The sequence below is a fragment of the Falco biarmicus genome, chromosome 8 (genome assembly GCF_023638135.1).
Source record: "Falco biarmicus isolate bFalBia1 chromosome 8, bFalBia1.pri, whole genome shotgun sequence".
NCBI classification, from domain to species: domain Eukaryota; kingdom Metazoa; phylum Chordata; class Aves; order Falconiformes; family Falconidae; genus Falco; species Falco biarmicus.
Genome location: NC_079295.1, coordinates 38,392,763 through 38,418,535, shown reverse-complemented (window position 1 = coordinate 38,418,535; position 25,773 = coordinate 38,392,763). Strand labels below are relative to the sequence as shown.

The window sequence follows — 25,773 nt, the reverse complement described above, 5'->3', positions numbered from 1 at the left end:
CTGCTCTGCTTCTATGCTTCACCTAAGTGTAGTTACTTACCACAGATTAGAGTTCCAAAATATGTTTTCATAAAAACATTATTTCCTTGGGTACTAATTAATCAATTGTAGAAAGACTAGAAAATCAGTTACTGGCTGTCAATACTGTCAGGCTTTTTGTGACTTCTTGTGTCAGTAAGCTGTGCATCTTAATGTCACAAGAGAGGTGCTCAGGTCTTCACAGCAGTAATTACAAAATTAACCATCTTGCATTAAACATTGGCTTTATTTAAGCATAGCAAGCATTATGTTAAAGTCTGTTCTTTGAAATTCTTCTGACTACCTCTCATTTACATTTCACTGCCTCTCTCCTCTTTTGCTGGTATATCTATTAATAGCAGCCTGTGAAAAGGGGGGAGCAACAGTAAATTTTCTTTATGGTTGGTGCTGACAGATTGTCTCAGAGCTTCATCAATCTTGGATTTAATGGACTTCTCTTCAGTAAGTTACAGACCGTGTAGCTCCAGCCACTGAAGAGAATCTGTGTTTTCCCTATCACATTAATTCACTAGTCTAATAAATACCTCTGCTATTGAACCTATTGGCCTTTGACCCTACTAATATGACGTTTTTAAAAGCATCCAGATTTGAAAGCAGGAGAGGGAGCCATACCAGCAGAACAGGTGGGCTGTCTTCCTCATAAGGACATCTTTTTGTCCTTGTAATGTTACAATGGATCAGCTCGCTCTTAGACATCTACCAGGTGAAGGCAGATACCAGAGCTGTTCTGGCAAAGAAGCTAACCCACCCTTCTTTGTTTATTTGATCTGTGCTTTGCCATTTTAACAGCTGTTCATATAAACTCGGAGTAAAGGAGCTGAAAGTAGGAGCTCGTTCAATCTCTTGAGTTGTTACACGCCAGCTTCTTCCCCTGGTGGTGCTTTTTTTTTTTTTTTTTTCTTCGCATATACATAACCAGTACAACTGTTTGAATTCTCATGTACATTCTTTGCCTTCCATTTCCTTCAGTCCGAGTCATCAAAATCCTTTGGGTTTCCACAGACAGAGTAGGTAGAGGGAATCCTCCTCATTATCTGTGATATCTACCTACTTTAGTTTTTTAATTGGAGTACCTAGGCTACAGTGTGCCATGTCTAACAGGAAGAAACAAAACTGCAGGTTTGAGATGACGGACTAATGCAGTTGATGCTGTTTCAAGGTTTCCCTAATTCCTTCTGAAAGCAGATTACATGAGAAAAGACAAAGAATTATGCTAGGAGGACTCAAAAGTGACTTGTAAATTGTGAAGAGGAGATCTAGTGCCTGGACCTAGACCTTGTTGCAGGGGTACAGAGATAATTTTCCCTGCACTTCATGTTCTGATAAATACTGGAACTGACCCAAAATAAGACACTTAAAACCAGACAGTCAGTCCTCTTTATTAGTCTGAATACTTAAGAAACTTTTACAGCATTGCAGAATATGGATATAAGGCTGATTTTTCACAAATTACTGACTTTGATTTCTGGAATGATATAAATTTGTGATAGCCTTTTCTATTCGATAACCTGTTATCTCCTTTGTTAAGAATTTGGGTTGGGGTTTTATCTGTAGATGCGTTATACTAGTAGTAGAAAGAGGCAGGAGAAGCGTTTTGCAGCACAGTTACAACTGGCAGAGCTGCAGTAGGTTTTGTTAAAACACTGTGTGCGTGGGTATGTGATATTTGAAAATCAGAGTGGTCCTCTAACACTGTATTGGTTTGGGCTTTCCTTAATGATGGTTTGTGCAGCCTAATCACTCTTTTCCTCTACATTTTTGTCAAAAGATAATTTGCAGTATTACAGTGTAGTAGTTGGCAGATAAGCCGAGCATCACTTTCTGTACAATTAAATATTGTTGTTGTTAGTTTGTTTTAGAGTTGACTAGTCCAGTACATCCCCTCTACAACTGTGAATTACATTAATGAGGGAGGTTGCTGATCTACCTGAGAGTAGAATGTCATTGGGCTGATAAGGGACTTAACTGCTCTTGCGGTTTGAAAAGGAGTACAGACTGCGGCTGTTCTTTTTACCATTTCTGCTCCATCTTTGATTGATAACAACATTCTTGTATATTAAGAATAATTGTGATTTCGCTACATATCAGAATGCTAAGCAGATTATGGGGCAAGGCTTTCTTAGTCTCAGATAAGGAAAATAAGAGTCATCATCTGAATGCAATACCCTTTCTTTCTTATCTGCCATTTGGAATTAAAAGCTGTTATTATATGACTGCTCTTTCCAGCCTGTAGGAATACCACAGATATCATCACCACTCTTGCTTATAATGTATTGGCCTAGTAATTAGAGCCGTAGGAATCTTCCAGATGCCTGCTGGATCTCTAACTTTCACACTTGATGTATATACTACCTCTGTGTGTGTATGCACATATCTATCTGTACACAGTGCCTATGACATAGCATCTAAGAATTTAAAACCTCCTTATTCGGGAATTAAAATTAATGCTTTTTAGAACATCTAGGTTTTGAATTCCTGAGTAAATAATAATGAAATGTTTTCATTAAATAAAGATAAGAAATGTTATGCGATTTCTGAGTTTATTGTTATAAAGTCAATGTCATCTCATTTGCCAAAGTAATTTCAAAGATAGTGATTAACAGAGAAACTGAGTAAAATTTAAAGTATTTAGTGCTAAAGTTCTTTTTAATAATCGGAAGGAAAAATGCAGAAGCTTCATTTAGTTTCATATGCCATCTGCATTTTTGAAGTGAGACAGTTCTTTGTCACCATATTTTTCTGTTACAATTTTTATCTTCTGATTGTTTACAAGTAACGTATGGGAAAATGAGAGTATTTCAAAAATATTCACTCAGTAAATAAAGCATTTTGAATATTATATGCCATGTAGTTTGCATTCTGAATGCTATCCAACAGTTTGTATTATAACATTTGAATAAACAGACTTTTTTTTTCCTTCTGTTTTTAGGGGTTGAACAATGTGATTGCAATAGACTTTGACTATAGAGAAGAGTTCATCTATTGGATTGATTCCAGCAGACCAAATGGCAGTCGCATAAACAGAATGTGTTTAAACGGAAGCGACATCAAGGTATTTGGGGATTAATAATGTCACTACTAGAACTACATTTTTTGAGTGTTGGGAAATGCTTCTTCATGCTTTTAACCCAGATTGTGAATTTTTAGTATATGCATGCAAACACATCATGAGCTAGCAAGCCCTAGTAATATTTCATTGCATTTTTATCATATTTGAAGTAGAGATAGGGGCTAGAAGGACTGTATTTATGATCTAAATTCCTTATGACTTAATTGACAATTGAGTGAATTTGTAGTTCAGTGTGGTTTACAGGACACCAAATTAAAAAGAGGTATAATTAAGTGTAAGCTGTGTAAATACACTGACATATTATTTCTTCCTATAAAATTTTTGTGAATAAGTTAAAAAATCCACTATTAAGCACATTTGTTGACTTCTGTGAACACTTTTCCAGAATGCATGCTAAGCCGTAAGGAATTCTTCTTTGCTTATTCTCTTCCATCTGACCTTTTTAAACATGGAGAAAATAGGTGGTAACAGCCTGTGAATTTTGTTCCCTCATGTTACACCAGTAAATTATGCAGAGAGAAAATTTTTCTATTATTTCATTTGCGGTTTACTACATGGACTGACATATCCTTAGTGCACACCGACTTTAGTCTTTTAGAAGGTTAAGGTTTGAAACTGACTGGCATCAGTGAACTTTATTCATATCCTTCGCATGAAAATAATAGTTCTTAGAACATAAAAAAAAAAGTCGGCGAGCATAAGTTGTAGTATTCTGTTTCCACTGGGGTAAAACTAAAATCCAGCATGTACTCAAAAATTCTAGTGAGTCCCTGTGAAGACTTTTCCTGCAAAAAATAGGAAACAGGCAAGTGTGGGGTTCAAAAATTCATTAAACCCTTGAATCATAATTATTGCCTTTAAATATTTTATAAAGCATCCTGTTCAGCATCTTGTTCATTCTAGATTAATCTGTATTTTGTTATTTTAAGAGATGTTTCCAGGACTGGGGATGACCCCAGACTTTTTCTTTCTAATCCTAACTATTTCAAGAAAAAAAAAAAAAAAAGAATTTTTAACAGTCAAAAAGCTGTAATTGCCAAGAGGACGGAGGGTACCAAAAACTCCTATTACTTTCTAATGATGTAACAATAATTTTATTTTTTAAGGAAAGGTTTCAGAAGCTTGAACTAGGATGAGAAGAAAATTAGGTTGGAAGATATTTCTTTTTTCCTTCATTAATATTTTGCAATTTACAGAATGACTGCCATCTTGATGATGATTTTATTCAAATGGGATGCCAAATTCAAATACAAATTGTGAAAATAAGTGCATTGAATTTTTATAAGACGATCTGGGTTTTTTTTCACTGAAAAACTTGGCCAAGATTTGGCCTCTGCAAGCTAAAAATATGTGCAAAAATTTATCAGGAATTACATATTGTAGCTGTCTGATATTCTATCAGTAATCTTTTATCCAGTGCCAAATGAAAACTTTCTCTCTTTAACGTAGATTTTAATAGATTACCACAGCACATATATAATAATTGAGGTTAAAAATAATTAATTTCCCAGCAAACCTCTTTAAATATTTTAAATTTTTTTTGTCATGAAGGAGAGGTTTTTTGGTAGTGAGCCTTTTCCCTTGAATTATGAATTTCTTATTTTATTTCCATCATACTTCTTGTTTTACTCTTTACTACAAATAAATATACTATTAGCGTAAATAATATTGTTTGATGTATTACTCTAGGATTTCCCTTTTAGAAGATACCATCTTTTCAGCACAACAGTTTTAGCTTTCTTGCTCTGGGAAACCTGATGGCATCTCATTTTTCTTCTGCATCTGATCATGGAGGAGATATTTATACAATTGAAGCAACTTTTTCACATAAATATGTTCAAACATTAACACAGTGTTTTATGTGTAGTATTGTAGATTAGAATGAGATATGTTACTGGAAAATGCTGTAGTAAGCTAGAACGGGTACATTAAATGTCACACTGGTGATCTCACTGACTGGAATAAGCTTGAAGTGACTCTCCACAGTAAAAGTCGTCAGAAAAGAGACTAATTATTTTGGTTGATGCTTCTAGGTAGTGTAGCTAAACCACTAAGTTTGCAGAGCTGTCCATTTCTACAGAAATGTCCCGTTAAAGTGCAGTGGTTGCTGCAATTACCCATTTATAAAATAGTAAAGCTGGTTGTGCTAAGGTATTAGAAAATGAAGTATTTTATTCATATTAAAAAAATCTGTGCATGCCTGGATTTAATTTTAAAAAGATTTTATAAGATGATAAATAATGTAATAACCTGAAAGGGTGCTTTTACATATTCATAACTATAAAATTGGTTTAAAGTATCTCACAGTATCCCTTCTTATCTTGAAGGCTTTTTGGTGTCTTCAAATGGTAAATAAAATTAAAACTAACACATTCAGTTATACATAATCAGGTTTACGTGTAAAGTTTATACTCTATTGCACGCGTTTTTAGTGGTGAAGATGACAATGAATTAGAATGTACACTTCAATAATAAACCCGTTATTAGTACTTAGGAAATCTCAAATATTTTCAAGTATTCCAAGCTCTGATTTTTTTTTCTTAAGTTCTAGTTGCACAGACCTAATCAGGAATAGAATTTTTAAGCCTAAAAGAAGCTGGACTCTAATGATTGGGAACATTCAAATGTCACTCAACACTTAATGCGAAGTACTCCCAGCCAAGCAAGACTGAGATACAATCATGATGAGATTTGTAAGCATGTATATCTGAAGGCATTTGTTCAAGTCTCAGAATTACTCAAGTCATCAAGAACCTTGAGAATAACACAATCCTGTCAGTAGAGCGTAGGCTTTCCCATAGGTTACTAAATTGCTTCTGTCTCTTGATTCCTTATTAATGTAGTCCTTTTGAAATTGAACTAATTCTTAGAAAGTTCCTCTTTCTTCTGCCACACAAGTGTTGGAAAAAAAAGTACAGTATTTACTTTCCAACTAGGTAATCTTTTTCTCTTTGCCTGAGTCGAGTGCCCTTATGGTCTTATCTGTCATGATGACATACAGTACTAGTGTGATATTAAAAGGAAATATATGCTGATGTAGGCTGGGAAGAGAAATGGTGAGCTAATAAGCAGATGTGTGTTCGAAGGCACGCTATGAGAAGAGAAGCCTCATCTCCATTTGGCTCTGTGAGAAATAAATAAAACAGTAAAGAGAAGAAAGTTTTTCTTTTTTCGTGGTTTTTTATTATTATTATTATTAAGACAATAGGAAAATTAGAAACTTCAGATGAAAAATGAAAGAGAAAATCCTTAAAGTTAGTGCATAGTGCAGGACAGTTGGAAATTTGATATTTACTACATCGTGTTATTCTCCATTCTCCCGTACTATAAGGAAAGTGTCTCATTGCCTCAGTTACTTAAGAATTGTCATGACTTTCAGAAGTGTCAGTGCTTAACAGGGAATAATATCTATATTTCACTTGCTATATGTCACTGTATCACATATTCAACCTCTCAATATTCTGGTAGTAGTAAATCTTGAATTGTTGTTCCTTTTCCCAGTATTTAGATGAGTAATTTATATTATTTCTGCTTTTGTAGGTAGTCCACAATACAGCTGTTCCCAATGCACTGGCTGTGGATTGGATTGGGAAGAATCTCTATTGGTCTGATACTGAAAAGAGAATTATTGAGGTGTCAAAACTCAATGGTTTATACCCTACCGTCCTTGTGAGCCAAAGAGTGAAGTTTCCTAGAGATCTGTCCTTAGATCCTCAAGCTGGGTATGAAGCAGCCATTTTGCATTAATTCATGTTTAGTGCTAATTTTATAGTCAAATATTTTTTTTATAAAAATAGAAGATAGGACGTACGAATTAGCTTTTTATTATTTGACTTTCAGCAACGCTGGTTATCAGTAGTCTAAAATGCATTACCAATGCTTACTATATCATCATTTCATACAAAATTGGTATAATAGAAAGATGAATGCAGGTACTAAACCATGTTTTGTTATATTTGCTACTCTGTAGATATTTTCTGTTGGTAGGAGGAAAGCAGATATTTCAAGAAACATCCCTATCTTTTTTTTTAAGAAATGTGTTACTACATAACAAATTTCATGTTGTGTAGAAGACAATTCTTATGTTTTGTTTCAGTTATTCAAGGAAGCAATCTGTCTCGTTAGAGCTCTATTCTGTGTTTCATAGTATCCAGAATCATTTAGGCTATTCATCTACCACGTTTTTGAAGACTTTTTACTGATACTTTGTGTATGTGAATCAAAGAGTGAAAATGTTTAGTCCCCCATAATTGGAAGAAAGCAATTACCTGATTTACTCTTTAAAATTAAAGTTTTAATTTTCACACAAGTCTAATAACTGGAGTGATTAATTATTAGGATAGAAGAGATCTATTTTAGGAGACTTAGTTTCTAGCTTTAGTTTTCAGATATTTGAAATTATCAATATTCTTAAAAAAAATAATTGCAACAATGATAAGAAGTGAGAACTGCCTAGTTAAAGTATCTTGTTAACTGGTACCTTTAATTGATAATTTTATTAATCGTTGCATGGCATATTAATTAATATAAATCTGTGCTGGTATTCTGAGTGCAGTTTTGAGCACCACCGCCATTTTTGATTTCTTGATTGGTGTGAGAGCTGTAGGAACCATGAACAATTTTTGTCACAGTTTTATAATACTTACAAAATATTATAATTTTTCCCATAAAATTGATGTCCTTGAGAAATTCAACCTAATACTATGAATTTTAAAAAGAAAGACAGAAAAGAAATAATATTTCCATTAACAAATTTATTTGATGATTTTTTTCACTGAATCACATAATGGTTGAGGTTGGAGTGGACCACTGAAGGTCATTTCGTCCAACCCCAACCGATATAAGCCTTTTCAACTTTTTTCTGTTTCTCTGTTTGTTTTTAAACAGAAGGTTTCTAGCCATTTCTATTTGATCAAAACCCAATTGGCATGAGAAACTCAAATTATTTCATGCCAGCATCTGAATCTGGTGATAGAAAAAAGAAAGAAAATTTTATATTCCTAAAACAGAAAATGTATAAAAACATTGAGTTATTTCCTCTTTATATGACAGTACGTGTAATGCCACAACCGTTGGTCGCTGGGTCTGTACGTCTCAATATGCAGTTAATGCCTCTCAATTCGCCAGTAAACCATCATCTACATTAACACTATCCACTAAAACATCGGTGTACGTTTAATTGAAAGTCATTAAAACCTGGTGATTTTCTAACTAAATGTATTCTCTTAAATAATTATGTATGTAGCATATAATCTTTAAGAAAAATGATACTTCTGAATACTAATACTTAAGTTATTATCTAGTCCCTGAATAAATAAAATATAACTACAGGAATTTTGCCATATGTCTTTTCAGATCTAAATTCCATATATTATGCTTTCTGTTTTGTGGAACATTAGGGTACAACTGCGTAAATTTGATGAATAAAACTAACGTAGTGTCTTACAACATCCCTGTAATATCATGGCCAATTAATCATTCTTCTCCATCTCTAAATCCTAAGGCTCAAGTAATCATTTGAAGGTTCAGTGACGAGAGAAAATGGTTGAGTTGCTCTGGATTCTACCAAAACAAAGAAAAGCAGGATATTTCCTAGCTAAGAAATGGCACTTGTCTGTCTAACTATTTTTAAGAGAAAAAACATTTTCTACCAGTTCTTAGAACTAACATTGAATTTGCCTGTAACTGTGCCCTTATTGGACAGAGAGGATGTAGACGTTTGTTAAAGGTGTTGAAGATACCACCACATGGTATCTCTGTCTGGTTGCCTGGACATCCAGGACATGTTCCCTGCATATGCAGAAATCAACTCTATAAAGTTTGTACGAAGAGCCTCAGTCTTCCAGGAAGGTTTAGATATACACAGGCGTAATAAACTACTTGTGCCCCTGCTCAGTGCACAGTATGTGTACAGATGAAGCTTTTTGAGGCCAAGGCATGTGTTTGTTTGCTTTAAAATATTTTTTTTATTTGTTTGTTTATTTTAATACGGAAAGCTGCTGGAAATAAAAACTGTGTTTGCATTTGAAATTGCTTGAAATATTATTAACTATATATCTGGTTTTTTTCTCATAAATGAGAAATGCTAAATGAGCTATATTGCTGATGCCATACAATAGTAACGATATATTTCCAAAGAAGTTTTCTGTTAGTTGATGGAGAAATTTTGCTTTCTCTGCTGCTTATGTGGAGCAGGTTCAGTGTCAAGAACAGTGTGTTTTGTGGGATACCGGTAGCTGTCCTTGGGGCCACCATTTTCTCCCGCACACAAATAGTCTTCCAGGTGGCTTTTTAAGAATATGAGCTGCATCTGGTTTTTTGAGAGCCTGTCCAAAAAAAGCAGCATATCAGCCTCCCAGCTGGAAAGATCTGTGCTCAGGTTCGAAGTAATGACATACAATAGTAGCAATACGCATCCATGTACCAAATAATAGGACTATAAAAAAAAACAAAAAACCAACAAACAAAAAAAAACCCAAAAACAAACCACATGCTCTGTATTGTGGCTAAGTAACATTTGAAGGAGAAAATTTCTGCTCAGCTTTCCGACAGTTTTTCTCAGTCTTTGCCTGTTTTTAAGGCTTCAATGTGAGAAAACTTTGGTTTTGAAACTGGTACTTATTGAAGTCATATAATTAGCATTATATTACTGTTAACAGCAAAATAGGGTTTTGTAATATGTGTAAAAAACAGGGTGACTAATACAATAGTTGTGATAATTTTAGTAGTAATGCCACTTTTGAAGGATGTGAGATTCGCTAAGTCGAGTCTTGTGGTACTTAAAACTCTAAGGTGTCAAGACTAAGCAATTTAAATGCATTTTTTACTAGTTCATAATAAATATGATGAAGTCACATCTAACATAAGGACTCTCCTCTTCAAACCCTTTATATTTACCACACTTTAAAGACAGGTCTAGAAAAAAACCCCAAAATTGAAACTTTATAGAATAATTACTGGTTTATTCTTATGATCAGCTAAATAAAGTAATTATTTATTGTGATTATTTTTGCATCTCTAAACAAGCAGCTTTTGTTTGTTTTTATTTTTATAGATACTTATACTGGATTGATTGCTGTGAGTATCCGCACATTGGCCGTGTTGGTATGGATGGCTCCAGTCAAACAGTTGTCATAGAAACACAGATATCTAGACCTATGGCTCTTACAATAGATTATGTCAACCACAGACTGTATTGGGCTGATGAAAATCATATTGAGTTTTCTGACATGGATGGATCTCATAGACATAAAGGTTGGTCAACAGCTTTTTTTTTTTTTTTTACTTTGTTTTCTCTTTTTGCTAGTTTTAAATTAAAGGCACTTTGCATGTTATGTGTAATGATGTAAAAACTGTACGTTAAAACATTTTTGCAACCTTTACTGTTTCCTTTTATCAATATTTTAAAAGTTGCTTTTTATATTCCTTCCCTGTTAGGACTGTGAGTAATTTTTAAACATGCAGTAAAATACATGTCCATGGGAAAAACGTCAAATGAAAACAAACGCTGGGAACAGGCTCAGCAGTCAAAGGCTGCCTTATTGATTCTTAATATATTTTTGCATTACACGTTCCCAACCAAAGCCAGTGAAACGTGGCTGTTAAAAGTGGAAGGGATATGTCCTGTGTGCCACGTGCCAGAATGTGGCTCAAAGCAGCTCTTCCTCTGGCCGGAGAAAGCCTGGAAATGCCTATTAATCTGCTCAGCATGAGTCAATAAAGAGACAAGTACTGCAAATGTAATTTGGGGCTTTCCTGGTAGATGGGTAAAATAATAACTTTTGAAATACTTAAGCAATGAAATAATCTTTATCCTTGTTTCTGCTCCTCACAAGACAGGTAATTAAAAAGCTAGGATCTATAAAATGTTTAAAAAGTAAATAAAGTTTTACACTATGATGAATAGTTCTCATATTCCAAATGGTATAATTAAAGATCTTTCCGTTTAATTGAAATATACAAAATACTTAGTATTGCTATGCTGGGTTGTTTTGTGTTTGTTTATTTTTTTTTTTTAATAAAACCATTAGCTGAGGTCGCTTCCACAAACTTTACCCAAACCTCAGAACTGCTGCTATCCTGGTAAAACTTCATGCCTTTGGGATTTTGTAGGCTTTTATCTCATACTGGGTGCCTCCAGGTTTTCTCCAAACTAGAGTTCATGAACTACTTTATTTTCAGATTGAAGCTTCTTCATTGTGAAATAAAACACCACCTCCCAAAAAAGTTTTCTAGCTTTTGTTTTCACAAATAGTAAGTTATAAATAAATAGGTCACAATTCAATTACAGTTGAGGTGGTAGATCGAAGAGCTGTAAACATTCCCATTAATCTCAGTATTAACTTTGGTATTTTTTATAACGAACATGGGACAGTCATAACCGGCTCACCTAAGCAGTACTTGCCCAGACGTACCCCCGAGTGCCAGCTGGATTCCTGCTGACAGTCTATTTTTCTGACACATGAAGAAAAGCTCCATACTCCTCTTGATGTTATTCCCTGTGCTGCTGTCCAGCTATTTTGTTCTCATACAATTATTCTCTTACTCGTCTTTCTGGATCTTTCAAAGGAAAGGAGTAAACAATAGCCAGTGTGTCTTTCTTAACCATAACCTGACTGCCATGGTCAAACCTTTCTCAATTTTCTCTTACAAGCTGAAAATTTCATGATTTTTCTTTCTCAGAAAATGGCCTTTTATCCCTATATTTCAGAAGGCATCTGCAAAATTCCAGTGATGCTGTCTTTGGTGTCCATTGCCGTGGTCTCCAGCTTGGGGATTTCTCTTGCCCAAGTGGGTAAAATCAGCTTCAAATGCTTTTATACTCACGGAGTTAATGTCTCCCCCTGAGGACATGTGAACCGAGATAAGAAGGAAATTTGTCACAAAGCTACAGCTGGTACCAGTGAAGAGCAATGTTTCATACAACAAATTCTCTTTCTCATTCAACAAAGCACTACCACTGCTAGTTTTAGACAGCTGAACGTGTGCATGACTGTTTAAGGAGCTTGTCTTACTCCCCTGCTATTACAGTGAAAGCGTTTGAAGTCAAGTATTACTGGAAGTTCTGCAAGATTTCATGCCTGATCATTTTACCATTTCCATTTGTGAATGAAAATTTATAAAAATTTGCTACCAGTTAAATATCTGAGGCGAGCTCTAAAAGTCACATTGACTTTGTGTAAACCTGGTATCATCCTGCTTTTGACGATATGTCTGTTTTAAGTACAGATGATAAGTAAATATTCATGCAATAAGAAACATGCTTTGGGAGAAAGATCCTGAGGTGTTTAAATTATGTGGGAGGAAGATGTTTTTCCTTAGCTAATGCTGTCTGTCACTTTCTGTTGTTAGGATCTCCACTCAAGGTGGTTATCAAATCAAAATCAAGTTCTGGAAAAGTTTCTATGCATTTAACAAAGCAGCAATAGATTTATTGGTATCTGAAACCGATGAAAGATGCCTGCAGGTGCTCCAAAGGGTGCTGAGAATTATGAAAAGCTCCTACGTAATGATCAATTTGTCTTTAATCGGAATCTTTTCCGTGCCTCCCCTCTTCTCCTGGAACAAACTTCCAAATAGATTTTACATGCCTTCATGTTTCAGCACAAGACTAGGAATATTTCTGGAAGATAAGACAACTGATTTGAAATGGTTAAATTTTAATAAGGGAAACTCGAAGAAGTTCAGTGGTGGGATTTTAGAAGAGGTGAAACCGTGATCTATTCTAGATTTCTGGTATGAGAAACTGTAATCCATGTTGATAAGCACTTGAGGAAGATCAGGTTTATATCTTGTGATAACTGTTTCTTGAAGACATATTATTCACATGGATTTCATGGTCCATTTTCCTTTGTCATTTTGGGACCACTGTGTTGTCTAAGTTAAAAGGACGGTTGAGTTTATTCTATCCTTTGTGTTTCCAAATGGAGAAGGATGAAGGCACACATATGATGACCATAAAATACATACTTATGGAGCAGAGAGAGAAGTATAAATGGGAATCATGTGAGTGATGCAGTCTGACTTGCTAGTTTTTGTAAGCAAAGTATTTTTTTGCCTGTTTATCTGACCTTTAAGGATAAGGGTAGCTTGCTGTGCATTTTTCTGAAAATACATCTTTGGGATCTTAAATTATGTGTTAGAAAATGTATCAAAAAATGCCATGGAGATTTCACAAGACCCAGTAAATAAGTATCTTGTCAGAATTGGTGAATCTTTTATTATAAGTGGATATTATATGAGATGGACTGCAGTGTTCTGTGCTCTGCACTAGATGCTTCTTGAAGACAAACAGAACAACCTTTGGCTGATCACTGACATGCTGTATGTTAAATCAAGGAGTGTTTATTCCATGCAATGGGAGTTTACATGTATTTAGAATTTAGTTTTAACAATTTTTGCAACAAGGGTTTAGTGTTTTGTTTTGTGGGTTTTTTTTCTTTCTTACGAATTATGAAGATTTCTCAGGAAAAGAGACCATCTGCTGCTTTTTTCTTGTAAAGTTCCTCTGCATTTCAATAGAGTAACGGGCTTTTATAATTATCAAGAGAGTCCTAGTAAGAACTTTGAAAACATGCTAACTAGGCAAGAAATCTTACAGTACTTGGGAGCTCTTCTTGGCACTAGGGGCAGCAATGACCTTGCTTATCTATTTGAAGTTTAATGCTTGATTATGTAAACTGTCTTTAGAGCTTAGCCAATTTAGCACTGCGGCATTCACAAATGTTATGCACGCTAAATGATTAAGCAAGTATTGAAGCACTAATCTGGCTAAGCACTAAGCTGGTTTACTTCTGTGAGCCTTAAAAAAACAACAACAAAAAAACCCAACCACATTTAAGAATTTGTCAGACTTAACAGCTGCTTTTGGCTCCCACTGCCCAGAAGAGATGCAGGCTTCACAGTTCCCTAGGTATCTGATTGCCTTCATGCAGGTTTTCCTATCCTTCAGAGCTCTTAAACCTGAAGGTGCCTACCATTTTCCCATTTCACTCTTTGAAGATGAGAATTTCAGTATAATGAAACTATAAAAGTGGAATCTGATAGTCCAGTTTAGGAGCTGTACAGAAGCTTTCCTGAGCTGAGATTAGTCCTTAACTGTGTCAAGTTCTTTGATGTCTTATACTGTAAAAACACAAGTTGAGCACTTTATTTCTTCATCTTACAGAGGCATGAAAATTAAGCAATGAAAAAATGTTGAACCTTAAATGAATTAAGCATTTGTGAATTACTACTTTAGCTGTAATATAATTAACAGAAACTTTCCTATAGTATCTCAACTTGAAAAAAAAACCACTTCTCTTCAGAATTGGCTTCTGCCTGAGTGTTTACAAACCTCAGAACTGGTGTACATATATACAAGTTTTAAAGTATCAAGTATAAGGTTTTGGTGGATTATAACCTGTTTTCGTTTTTATCACCTGTCATTTCAGCAACTGCTAGTTGGAAGGGCTTTGTAGGTAGAAAGTATTTGTATTTAATTCTGATCTCTGCCTCCACAGTTTTATCAAAGAGTAAATCTAGTTATTTATGAAATTGTCCTAATGTAAAAGTAATCTAGGAAATTACAGAAACCAATTGCTTCCAGATTTATGCTGCAGTTTTTATAGCTCAGAAATTAGAAAAGTCTAAAAAGAGCCTTTCTCACAGCAGATGAGAAATAAACAGTAGTTCCGATACTGCAACAGTTTTTCCCCATCTTTTGAGGAGTCTATAGATTCACTCATTATAGCCCCATCTGATAGCACAAACTGATAATTGCTTCACCTCCACTATTGCATTCTAGATTCAGTTTTCATGATTGTTCAGATAAAATTCTCCAATTCATATGTCTTCCTAAATCTGATTATTTTATTTTATTGTATTCTATCTCTTTTAGAGGATAATATTCAGGAAAATACACAGATTGACCTATATTAAAGGCAGTTCACACAGTTACATTACTCTAAAGTTCCACAGTCTCCAGTTTATGGAGCCCAGTTTATGAAGATTGCCAACAGGTTGGTTTCTGTATCTTCCACTGTTCTTGTGATAATATACCCAAATTTGATTAGATTGTGAACTTTTTTCTACATACTCATTAAAAACATAGTGGACATTCACTGTATATTTCTGTATGAGCTGGACATGCGCCATCACAAGTTATAAAGGATGGGCATAACTTCCCATGCAGTTATTCTGTCGGAAAGCAACCGGAACAGAGAACATAAAAGACATTTTTTTTCTTGTGTCACAAGGTCTCCTCCCCATGGTCATATCAACACAATCAGAAACGGGAGGGTTTTGATGCAGAAAGTTGCAAAGTTTTGAACGGCATCTGTAGTTGTAGAAGGTAAATCAGATAAACCAAAGGGGCTTAGCAGTCCGTATGCTCACAGGTAGGTGATGGCAAGAGACAGTCCGGGCAGGAGATGGAGAGGCGAAGATGAAGGAAGGAACAACTTGGGGGGCAGAGTGGGGATGAACATTGATGTATTGCTACTGGTTTCAATCTAAGGTGTAGGGGCTGGTAGGCATGTAAATGGTCTCTGTAAATCTGAAAAATAATTCAAGAATCTTTGACACCCGTTACCATGCTATCAGTCGTTTTACTCAAATAGTGACTTGTATATATTTGAGAATAATTTAACCACTGCTGTGACAGCATGCTAGTCTGTATTGCCATGGGGCAACTGGCATATAAACAACTGCTCACAGTGAAATTAAAAAGGCAATAAAACTTCTTAAAGTAGGACAATAAAATATTTCAGTCCTAGATTTGATCAATGAATTTTTGTAAGCAGATTTTTGAAAATTTGTTCATCTCTTCTCGTGGTATCATTATAAGTCTATGCATAACAGTCTGCTTTAACACCACAGATGCATTTGTGCCTTTTTGTGTTTAGATTTAAATCTAAATTTCCTGCTGCCTTTGTGATAGTAGTTGTGGGATGTGTAACAGTTTTTATGCAAGATATTACATGGAAATGTTCTCAGTTTTCACTATTTCAATTACATTTTTTGACAGGCAAAATGTCCTGCCACTTTAATACTAGGGCTTTTATCTTCCATACTTCCCCAATGTGGATGTGTGATGTGTATATCACATGTGCAGAAAGAAATACCTATGCATGCACATGTTGTTATTAAAAATATCAGTGATACCATCCTAAAGGTGTATTTTTTTTCTCCTGTGAAACATAGCTTCAATTACTGGAATTAATGTATATATTCTATGAATAATGTTTTTTTCCTGTTCATTCAGTTTGACAGGTTTGTTTTTTTAAAGTGTCAGTTTAATAAAAGTAATAGTGATTATAAAGCATCTCATCCTTAAAAAAAAATAGTGGTTTAATGGAACATACTTCATTACATCTGTCAAAAATACATACTTTTTCACAAGCTTAATAGACATAATCTTATTGCCATTATTCATTATTAATTTCATTGTCTAAGCACTTAAGATTCTTTATCAAAAGGAGCAAGAATCAGCAATAAGTACTATACAGAAATAAAAATTATTCACTGTGTCTCAAAGAGGTTACAAGTTGAATGTGAAATGAGACAAAAATGTCTCCAAGGGACTGCAGGTGGAAAGAGGACAGTATGGGCCACTGTTGCAGCACCAGAGATCATTGATTGCAGAGTTTATTTGTTTTTGTAGGTATAATGGCTGTTTCCTTATTAACTGTTGCTCTTCCTTGATGCAGTTTGTCTTTGGAGGAGTCTTAATTTTTCCTAAGGGTTTACCACTGGTTCCATTTGGATCAAGATGTCAGTAGGCTTTTTATTTTTATTCTACTGCCATTCAGAAGCTGAAGAGTTACAGAAAGCGGAATGCACTAACTTCTAAGGTTTGATCAGCATTGTAAATTTTCTGTCTTTGGGTGCCAAAATTCTTAAACAGAAACTGCTCTAATGCCATGGTGGGAGAAGAAGGTCGTTTATAATGTTTTTTAACAACCGTTACTGCCTTTAGCTGTTACTTACCAGCACTGGAACTCTGTCTGGGTGAAAGCATTTTTGGGAGGAGCGTGACAGCAATCTTTGACCCCTTCGCTTCTTGTAGACTTTGCATGAGGGCATGGCAAGGTTGCAGTCCCTTCTTTTTGCAAAGGGGAGGGACAGATCACTTTCTAGGCCAGAAGTGAGGGGATCAACAAGCTTCAGCTTGAACAGGAGCCGAGCACCAAAGAAAATGTAACCTTGGTGGACATGACGAAGCACAGATATTTTTTGTCGTGTTTACTGATTAGAGGAAGGCAGCATTTGTCCTTTTGAGGGAACGTTTTCTTGGCACATGGATTTTACCAGATGACAATGAGATTATTTTTTTGTTGTTGTTCGTATTAGTTACAGTATTTGGTTTTACTTTTGAAATATTTGTGTTTCAATAAGAGCTGAGTGAGTTTGGGTTTCACTTCTTCTGTAGGGCTTCTTCAGGAAGCATATTTTGTAGTTAGGAAATCCTACATGGCATGATTTTCACCCCTGGAATCAAATGAACATATTTTTTTTTGCTTAGGTAGAGGTACTCAGAAAATATAAGGGAAACAGAGTTCACACAAGAGAAGAGTAGACGTTTTAATCACAGATATGACTTACAGCATATGAATTTATATTCTTGGATCAAAATCAGTACAAAATGTACGGGAGAGATGTACATTTTAAGTCTGTGCGTGCTTCTCATATGCCTACATGATCGTTTCCAGTTTATGGAGATATGTGGCTCTTCTTCCCCTAAGTTCATGCAGCACTTTATCTCCCTTTACTGTGTTTATGTATTGTCATTTTCGTTTGTGTTCAAGTACCTAATAATTTGTATTTGCTACTGCTTCTGGTCTGTTGCAAGCCTCCCCTTTTTTTCCTTTTACTACCCACCTGTATTTCTTCCTCCTATTTTCTGCAGCTTTCGGATAGGCTTGGGCATTCTTTCCCTTTTCTACCTTCTCTTTCTTACCACATTTCTTGTCTTCTTGTTGCTTTATCAAGCACTGTTTGGGATAGCATTCAGTGTAACAGAACCCGTGATTTATGTATACAATGAAACCTATTATGGCAGTAGAAGACCTGTTAAAGAGGAGGGTTGCAAGCGGCTCGCCCATCCCTTGTAAGAGGAGGCTGTGGTAGGAAAAGGAATCACAGAAGCAATTGTCAGGTGCAAATATTCCTCAGAAATTCCTTAGAGTGGTGATTTTGTATTCCATGGCTTTTGTCCTTCATAATTGTGGAGTAAGTTGTGGAATATGCCCCTGTAACGCATTTTATTAAATAATATGAGGGTCATGAAAAATCAAAGTATCGGTTTGAATTAATAAGATCCCATTGCTGGCACAAAGTATAGCATTTTTTACTCATATGTGATACATAGTGTGCGTTGCAGCATATGAAAGCTGGCATATATTTTCTGAGATGTGCTATATGGTAGGCTGTAAGAAACTTGAATCACTGAAATATTATTTGGGACTCGGTGGAAGTAGACAGCTGAGTAATACTACTCAGGCAAGGAGGTATGAAAAGGCTAAAGGCACTTCTCTCTCTTCCCTCATGCTGTAGCAGCTGTCTGATGTGCCCCGTCCGTGATGGTGGGGTCTGGCAGCTGGGCAGTTACCCTTTTTCTGATTGAACAGCGCTGCAGTTACACTTGCTGAGATTTCTTCATCCAAGAGAAAAGTATTATGCACATGTTACAAGGGATTATTTAAGGATTTGATACTCTAACAATGAGGGGGACGTCTAGTAAGTACTGGTATAGTAAAATACTTACTGCTAGAGCTGTATCCAGTGATTATTGGTCTGCAGGTGGGTGTTTTATTAGGGTTTTTGCTGAGTGTTTTGAAGTATGGATTGGGCTTCAGCTTACTTAACCCAATTTTGGAAGCATTCATAGAGGCCATGGGGTGATGTTGTTATGAGAAACCTTAAAAGGAAAAAAATGAGATCTATTGAATACATCAGTCATTCTAGAAAGTAAGTAACACTAAGTGAGTGTAGTTCTCATGACTCTGTGTTAAAATACGACTGTTTAAATTCTCCATGACTTTCCTGGTCGATTTGACCGTTGGTGTTGGTGTAATGTAAGTTTTGTGTTTAACAGAATATATTACTTTCTTACTAATGGATTGTCAACGAGACATCTTGATGGAATGTTTTCAGACAGGTGATGGAGGGGAAGCAGAGGTACTTACCAGTCATAACTAACGTGGCTTTACTTCACATTTACTTGCAGAAAGTAGGCGAAAGAAAGGAGAAAGTTAGTCTTGCTTTCCTGTGTAAAACTGATTCACACTGCAATGGGTGCCGTGAGGTTGGCAACTAGTGTTGCAACATAGAACTAATGTGTGTCATTTATAAAGAGGTAGATTAATGCAGCTTAGGTTATCTTGAAGTTAAAGGAATGACAAGAGAGAAAGTGGGTGCCTCTTCTACTATGTATATTTATGATAAATCAGTAGCTGTCCACCACCTGAAATTTTGGAAAGCTTGAAACACTGGTGTCCTCAAAGGCAAAGAATAGAGAGCATGAGAGACATAACTTAATGAGAAGTTGGCTTTAATGCAGAAACCCATTGAACTTATAAAGTTACTCAAAATAAGAACTAGTGGCAGGACAAACTAATCTGCGAGTGTTTAAATCATTGACAGTTTTAACTTTGACCAATGTATGTGGTAATACTGGAAAACCTAGGTTTTAGAAACAGATATACTCTGATGTACTTCTTTTAAAGAACATAAAAAAGAGCGTATAATATTTGTAACATTGTGTTTGATATTGTGGATTTGTTTTTAAGATAGCTGGAAGATTCAAGCTTTTAAACCTGGTGCTTACATAGTCGGCTTTAAAAAACATAAAAACATACTTGGGTCAATGAACACTTCTCTGAACTGCAGTGCTCTAAGTGTAGTATTTAATGTTTTATGCCACACATTTAACTTAGCTTCCCTATTAATAAGGTGTAATGAGACAATTAAAACAGTATGTGTTACTGTCCTGAGTTGTCTTTAGTTCAGGAATACAAAGGATCATCTGGATTCTGATGTATGTATAATCCATATTGAAGCTAGGATAAATTGTATGGCAACCCACAAACATACACAGCATTTACTTATACATCTATATTCAGGATATGGTGTTTACTTGTAATTCCTGGATGGCCAAGAGGATGACTGCCAGATACATTTTTCCTTGTTGAGGAACAATAAAGATGACAAAATCAAAATAGTTTTCCAATGTAAATTCTCTTCATGTGCATTAAGGCTTTTATATGGCCATTTATTCTGATTTTAATCTTAGCTGTGATCAGAATAAGATAAAACAGACAAAAACCCCCACATTCGTTTTATTTAGAAAGACTGGAGTGGTACCATTGAAATCTTTAATTTGATGTCAAAAGTAGCAACAAGTGTTTTTCCTGAACTCAAGCAAAAATAAAATAGCTTTGTGGATATCTTTGGGGTTTCACTCAGAGTTAACAGTTCCTGCTGTTCCTTCCTGCTTCTTCTGTCAGCCTGGTTTGTATTTCTCATTAGAAACTGCCCTTTAAGATCAGTAGGGAATTTCCTGCATTTTTGCAGATATACCTAAAATTCCTGCTTGTCTTTTAATTTTTGTACTGCGGCATAATCGTATGACTTAGAAGTTACAAGAAAACTAACAAATGTTTCTAATCTACCTAAAATAAAAAGTGCTGAGTTTAATATACTTAAGTGTCTGTGTATCAAGACATCACGATGGATTATGTTGTGCCCAGATGTACTTAAAATCCTATGGTAAATATGGCACAATAAAGCAACTGAGTCACTTAGATTCAATGAAGTAACTTACTATAACGAGTGGCAACAGAGGAAGCCTGAGAGACTCCAGTTTCTCAATGATTTACTGTGATACTGGATAGTGATTCAAACCAAAAGGGGTTTCTTTTACAGAGCGTGCATGTACACAGATTTCGATGAACTGATAATTCTGTAAGAGTTTAGAATTATAATTTCCTTTTTCTGAATGACATGAATGTGCAAATTCTCTGCTGGTTTAATTAATTGCAGGAATTCTTCACTATGAGAATGACGAGGCGGTGGGCCAGGCTGCCCAGAGCAGCTGTGGGTGCCCCATCCCTGGCAGTGCTCCAGGCCAGGCTGGATGGGACTGGGAGCAGCCTGGGCTGGGGAGGGTTGTCCCTGCCCGGGCAGGGATGGAACTGGGTGGGCTTTGAGGTCCCTTCCAACCCAAACCATTCTCTGGTTCTATGAACCTGCTAGTAAGCATATGATATGATAATTAGCATTTTCAATTAATAATTATACTAAAACATTTTAAAGGTCATTCAATTTTTAAGATTACAATTACAGATGCATGTCTTTTCTGAACAGTATTAAGTAGAATTCAACATTATCAAAGATGTATGCAGAGGCATCTCAAGGCATCTCAAGATGATTCAAGGAAAATCACTCATGTTAAGCAAAAGAACATTAAAAACACTGGGAAATGACTGGGATTGGGGTGCTTAGGCTCCGTCGTGTCTAGACATGGGGTTCATTTTGCTGCCTGCAGTTACTAGAGATGCCCACACACTCCCTGCTACCTCTAGGGTGAAGCTGGTACTATTGTCTAGTCTACAGCTTCTTTTCCCCACCAAGGGAATTATTTAATTCACTCCAGAGCAGAGTGGGGATAAAATTAACATGCGAGTAATTGAACTAATTAGTTGATAATACATATAGGTCTTCCAGTGGTCAGACAAACCCTGCTCTAGCCTTTTGGTGTTTTCCTGAATCTAGCAGATTTTTCTTGCAATTTATTCTGATAAATCCAGTGGTGAGAAAATAAGAGGGGGGAAAAAAAGGAAAGAGGTAGAAGAATCAATATAACAGAAGTATCTGTACTTATAGTTTCTGTCTTGTTTTGTTGTACTTGATGTGTTACTTTGGCAACAAAACTTAAAGTAATGGTACTTCAAGAATTCTTCCTCAGTTATGAACAAGACAGCAGCAATCACCATAGGAGTGATTTACTTCTAGATTACAGACCCCTTTTTTACAGTGATTCTGCAAAGAAGGGAAATTATAAGAGCTTTTCTTGGGGTTACTATACTATCTAAGGAACTATTCCAAATTTGCCTATAAGTGCCATAATTAAGATTTCTTTGCACTGTGATTTCTTATCATTATGAAGCTCTTTAAAACAATATCATGCTGTTATTGCAGTATGATGGCTATGGTATGTGTAAACATACATGAAGGAAAAATTATTTTAGGTCTAGGAAGCAATGTTTCCTTGACCAGAAGGCAACACACCCTTCACTGGAATTCGCCATCAGCAAGACTATTGTATGGAAGATCGAATTTGCTACGTTGTCATTCCATATACTCAGTATCAGTCATAAGTTATCAGTGAACTATGAAATGTTCCAACTGGAATTTGAGATTTTCCAACTCTAAGCACATTCCAGGTTAAAAGATGAAGCTATTTTCAGCTACGAAAACAGGGTAGAGGTGTTAAGGATATGCTGGTTAAAAATGGCAGACTCAGGTGCTCCGGTTTTAATTTACAAATTGACCATTGTGCTCAGATATTCTCCTGTGACATTTATGATTACAACTAAATACATTAAAAGAAAAAAAAAAAAAGTGGTGTTCAGTTTACATTTACTAAGTACAAGTAGTTCAAGATTAAAGAGTATGCAGTAGGATAAAGAACGCTCCAAAGCTTTTTCTGCCTTTTGTTCTTCCATCCCGTTTGAAATTATGTTGGTTTATAATTGTTTGATATTGTAACAATGGGGTACTATCATCACTTTCTTATTTTAAATTATAAGGTTGGTTATGCTAGGAATAAGCAATAAGCCTTCTTACTGCTATGTTTATTTTAATGCAAAACTTACCCTCCCCCGCCCCCCCTTTCTCTTATCATTATATTTTGCCAAAATAAAATACTACTGATTGTCTTAGAGCATGTTAAACACAGTGCCTATGTTTTCTAATAACTTTTATTCCCCTAAAACAGCAAATGAATATTGGCCTTCTGTAAAGAGTAGGCTGTCGTATTTATGTTATGTACTACTTTAAATCTTAACGTCATTGCTTTAAATCTGGAGGTAATTTATGTTAACTGAAATTATTTCTTTACCACTGATTGGGCCAACTAATTCTAAGCAAGCAGAGCTCGTACCCCATCCATCTTTATCGTAATGGGTAATAAAAACCCTCTAGACCTGACATATTGTCATGACAATTATTCTCAAGACATTATATAGCGGTTGTATCTGTCAGCCCATGCAGTATGGAATATTTTAACTGGCAGTCTTCCAAGAGTGAACATTAATCTTAGTATCTCTTCTTACAGTTCCTAATCAAGATATTCCAGGGGTGATTGCACTAACATTGTTTGAAGACTACATCTACTGGACAGATGGGAAAACCAAGTCACTCAGCCGTGCCCACAAAACTTCTGGATCAGACAGATTATCGCTGATTAACTCATGGCATGCCATTACAGACATCCAGGTGTATCATTCTTATAGGCAACCTGATGGTAATTATTCTATCTATGCTTTCCATACAGCACATTGAAATATTTCACTTAATAGCCAGTTGCTGAATTAATGAAAGCTCATTCATCTCCCGTGATTTATTCTTATTTCTGTTTTGTTTCAACTTGTGGAAGTTTTCAAATTAGCATTTTTAATCAGAAATCTGTGGTTAATGGTGTAAGGATAACTGGTATTAAGTAAATGTAATATATCATGTTCAGTGGTGAGATATCAATGTGGGTGCTGGAAAATTAACCCAGATACTGACTGGAAGTACAGAACTGTAAAGTTGCATTACAGTGTGAGCTACCAGTTATCAAGATGGAAACAAAGTGTTATGAAAACATTTAACCTTATTATTTGAAAAGTGAGAGAGTGTTAATAATACAGAAGAATACTGATATTTAGAAACTTGTTGGCCTGAGGGAACATCAGAGAACGTAGGCGTTACAATTGTGTCTGATCTCTGGTGTGCCTATATTTGAGCTGTAACTGAATACTATTTGGCACCTGACCTAGATAAGCTAATTTTTTGTCTCATTATATAAAAAGACACCAAACCCACCTAGTGTCATTTTCTTCCTCACTTTCTTTCGCTATTGAACGTACATTCACAGTAATAATTAATTTTTGTGTACAACAGAGAATAGCTTAAAGGGAAAAGGAAAAGGTTGCCTCCTATGGGTTTTGATTTGAGACATTCCATTGTAAAAATATTATGTGTAATACATTTTTCTTCCTCTACAAAGCAGATACCCTGAAGTATACTGAAATAATAGAGTCTGATTCACTTTTCCTATTCTGCCCACAGTGTCTAAACATCTGTGTACACTAAACAATGGTGGTTGCAGTCATTTATGCCTTCTAGCCCCTGACAAGATGTATACTTGTGCCTGTCCCACTAACTTTTACCTTGCTGCGGATAACAAGACGTGCTTATCCAACTGCACGGCCAGTCAAGTAAGAGCAGAGCTGGGGGGGAAGGGGGAACAGGGATTATATTTCACTGTGTTTCCACCTGCTTTTAAATAATGAATGCTGGTGCCCATGAAATGTGGAAGCATCAGTCAAAGGAGCTGAAGACTGGGTAACTCTGGTGCCTGGGTAACTGGGTGCATTTACAGTGTTTCATCTTCAAGGCTATTAGTCAAAAATCGACTTGCAAATGCCTTTTTTTTCCAGAGAATGCAGAACTTGTTCCCTTTCAAATGTGGATGTTTCTGCCAGTCACTAGAACAAATACAGCTACTAAACCCTTAAAAATGGCTTTGAAAAAACATTTGTATAAAATATGAAAATACAAAACATATATAACAGTGATACAGGGTGTATGTAACATGTAACAGTGATTTGGGTGTATTCATGCATGAATGAACTTTACATTAATACAAGAACACAAGTTCAGCCCAGTTTGCTAGGTAGGTAAGTGACAGGGTTACATTAAAAACAACCCAGTAGCTGAAACGGAGATGGTAGAATATGCGATTAATTTACAATTACATCAATTAAAACATTTAATTCTTTATGGGAGGTGGATTCCCTGCTACTTGAAGTAAGTATTTGGTGATTCTTTTAATTTTTTTTTTTCTTAAAATATAAGGCAGATTAAGTAGAATATACTGATTTCTTATAAGGGAGCCACTTTGCTAAAAGTCTTTGGACTGTTCTACCCAGTTGATTGTAATAGTACATATGGCCTTTAAACTATTTCCAGTAGTCCAGCTTTTCTAGTAGCCCACTTTTATTATATGTATGCTGATGACCTCTTAAAATGTTCTAAATCATGATACATTTTGTTCATACTCATTAAGGAAAGGGCTTTTCCGTGAAATTTTTAGGGAACCATAGTCATCTTAATAATGATGTACAGTTTCATTCAAGTAATATTGTTATATAAGAGACCTTCCCACTGTCTTCCTTTGTTCCCTAAGGTAGTGTTTTGTGTAATTTTATTATGTTCATTTAGATCTTTTCTGTTTTGACTGTCTGCCTGTTACTTGCCGTTAAGTGATGAAGAAAAATAAAGTGTAAAACACTTGTAAAATGAGGAATTTCTTACCTATTTCCCCCCCATATCTAGCTTCAAAAAATTTGTTCGGTTAAAAACAAAAAAAAAAAAAACAAAAAACAATCTTTTTCTTTTTTTTACATTTTTATTAA

General features: G+C 35.5%; 1 protein-coding gene across 1 annotated transcript in view; it reads left to right on the top strand.

Annotated features, from left to right (window-relative positions):
- Nucleotides 1-25,773, top strand: part of LRP1B (LDL receptor related protein 1B) — a 470,964-nt gene that overhangs the window by 351,975 nt on the left and 93,216 nt on the right. The window contains exons 56-60 of the mRNA XM_056350419.1: nucleotides 2,969-3,091; nucleotides 6,650-6,831; nucleotides 10,164-10,363; nucleotides 23,427-23,615; nucleotides 24,425-24,573. Coding sequence (XP_056206394.1) covers nucleotides 2,969-3,091; nucleotides 6,650-6,831; nucleotides 10,164-10,363; nucleotides 23,427-23,615; nucleotides 24,425-24,573 — 843 coding nt within the window. The remainder of the gene's footprint in view (nucleotides 1-2,968; nucleotides 3,092-6,649; nucleotides 6,832-10,163; nucleotides 10,364-23,426; nucleotides 23,616-24,424; nucleotides 24,574-25,773) is intronic.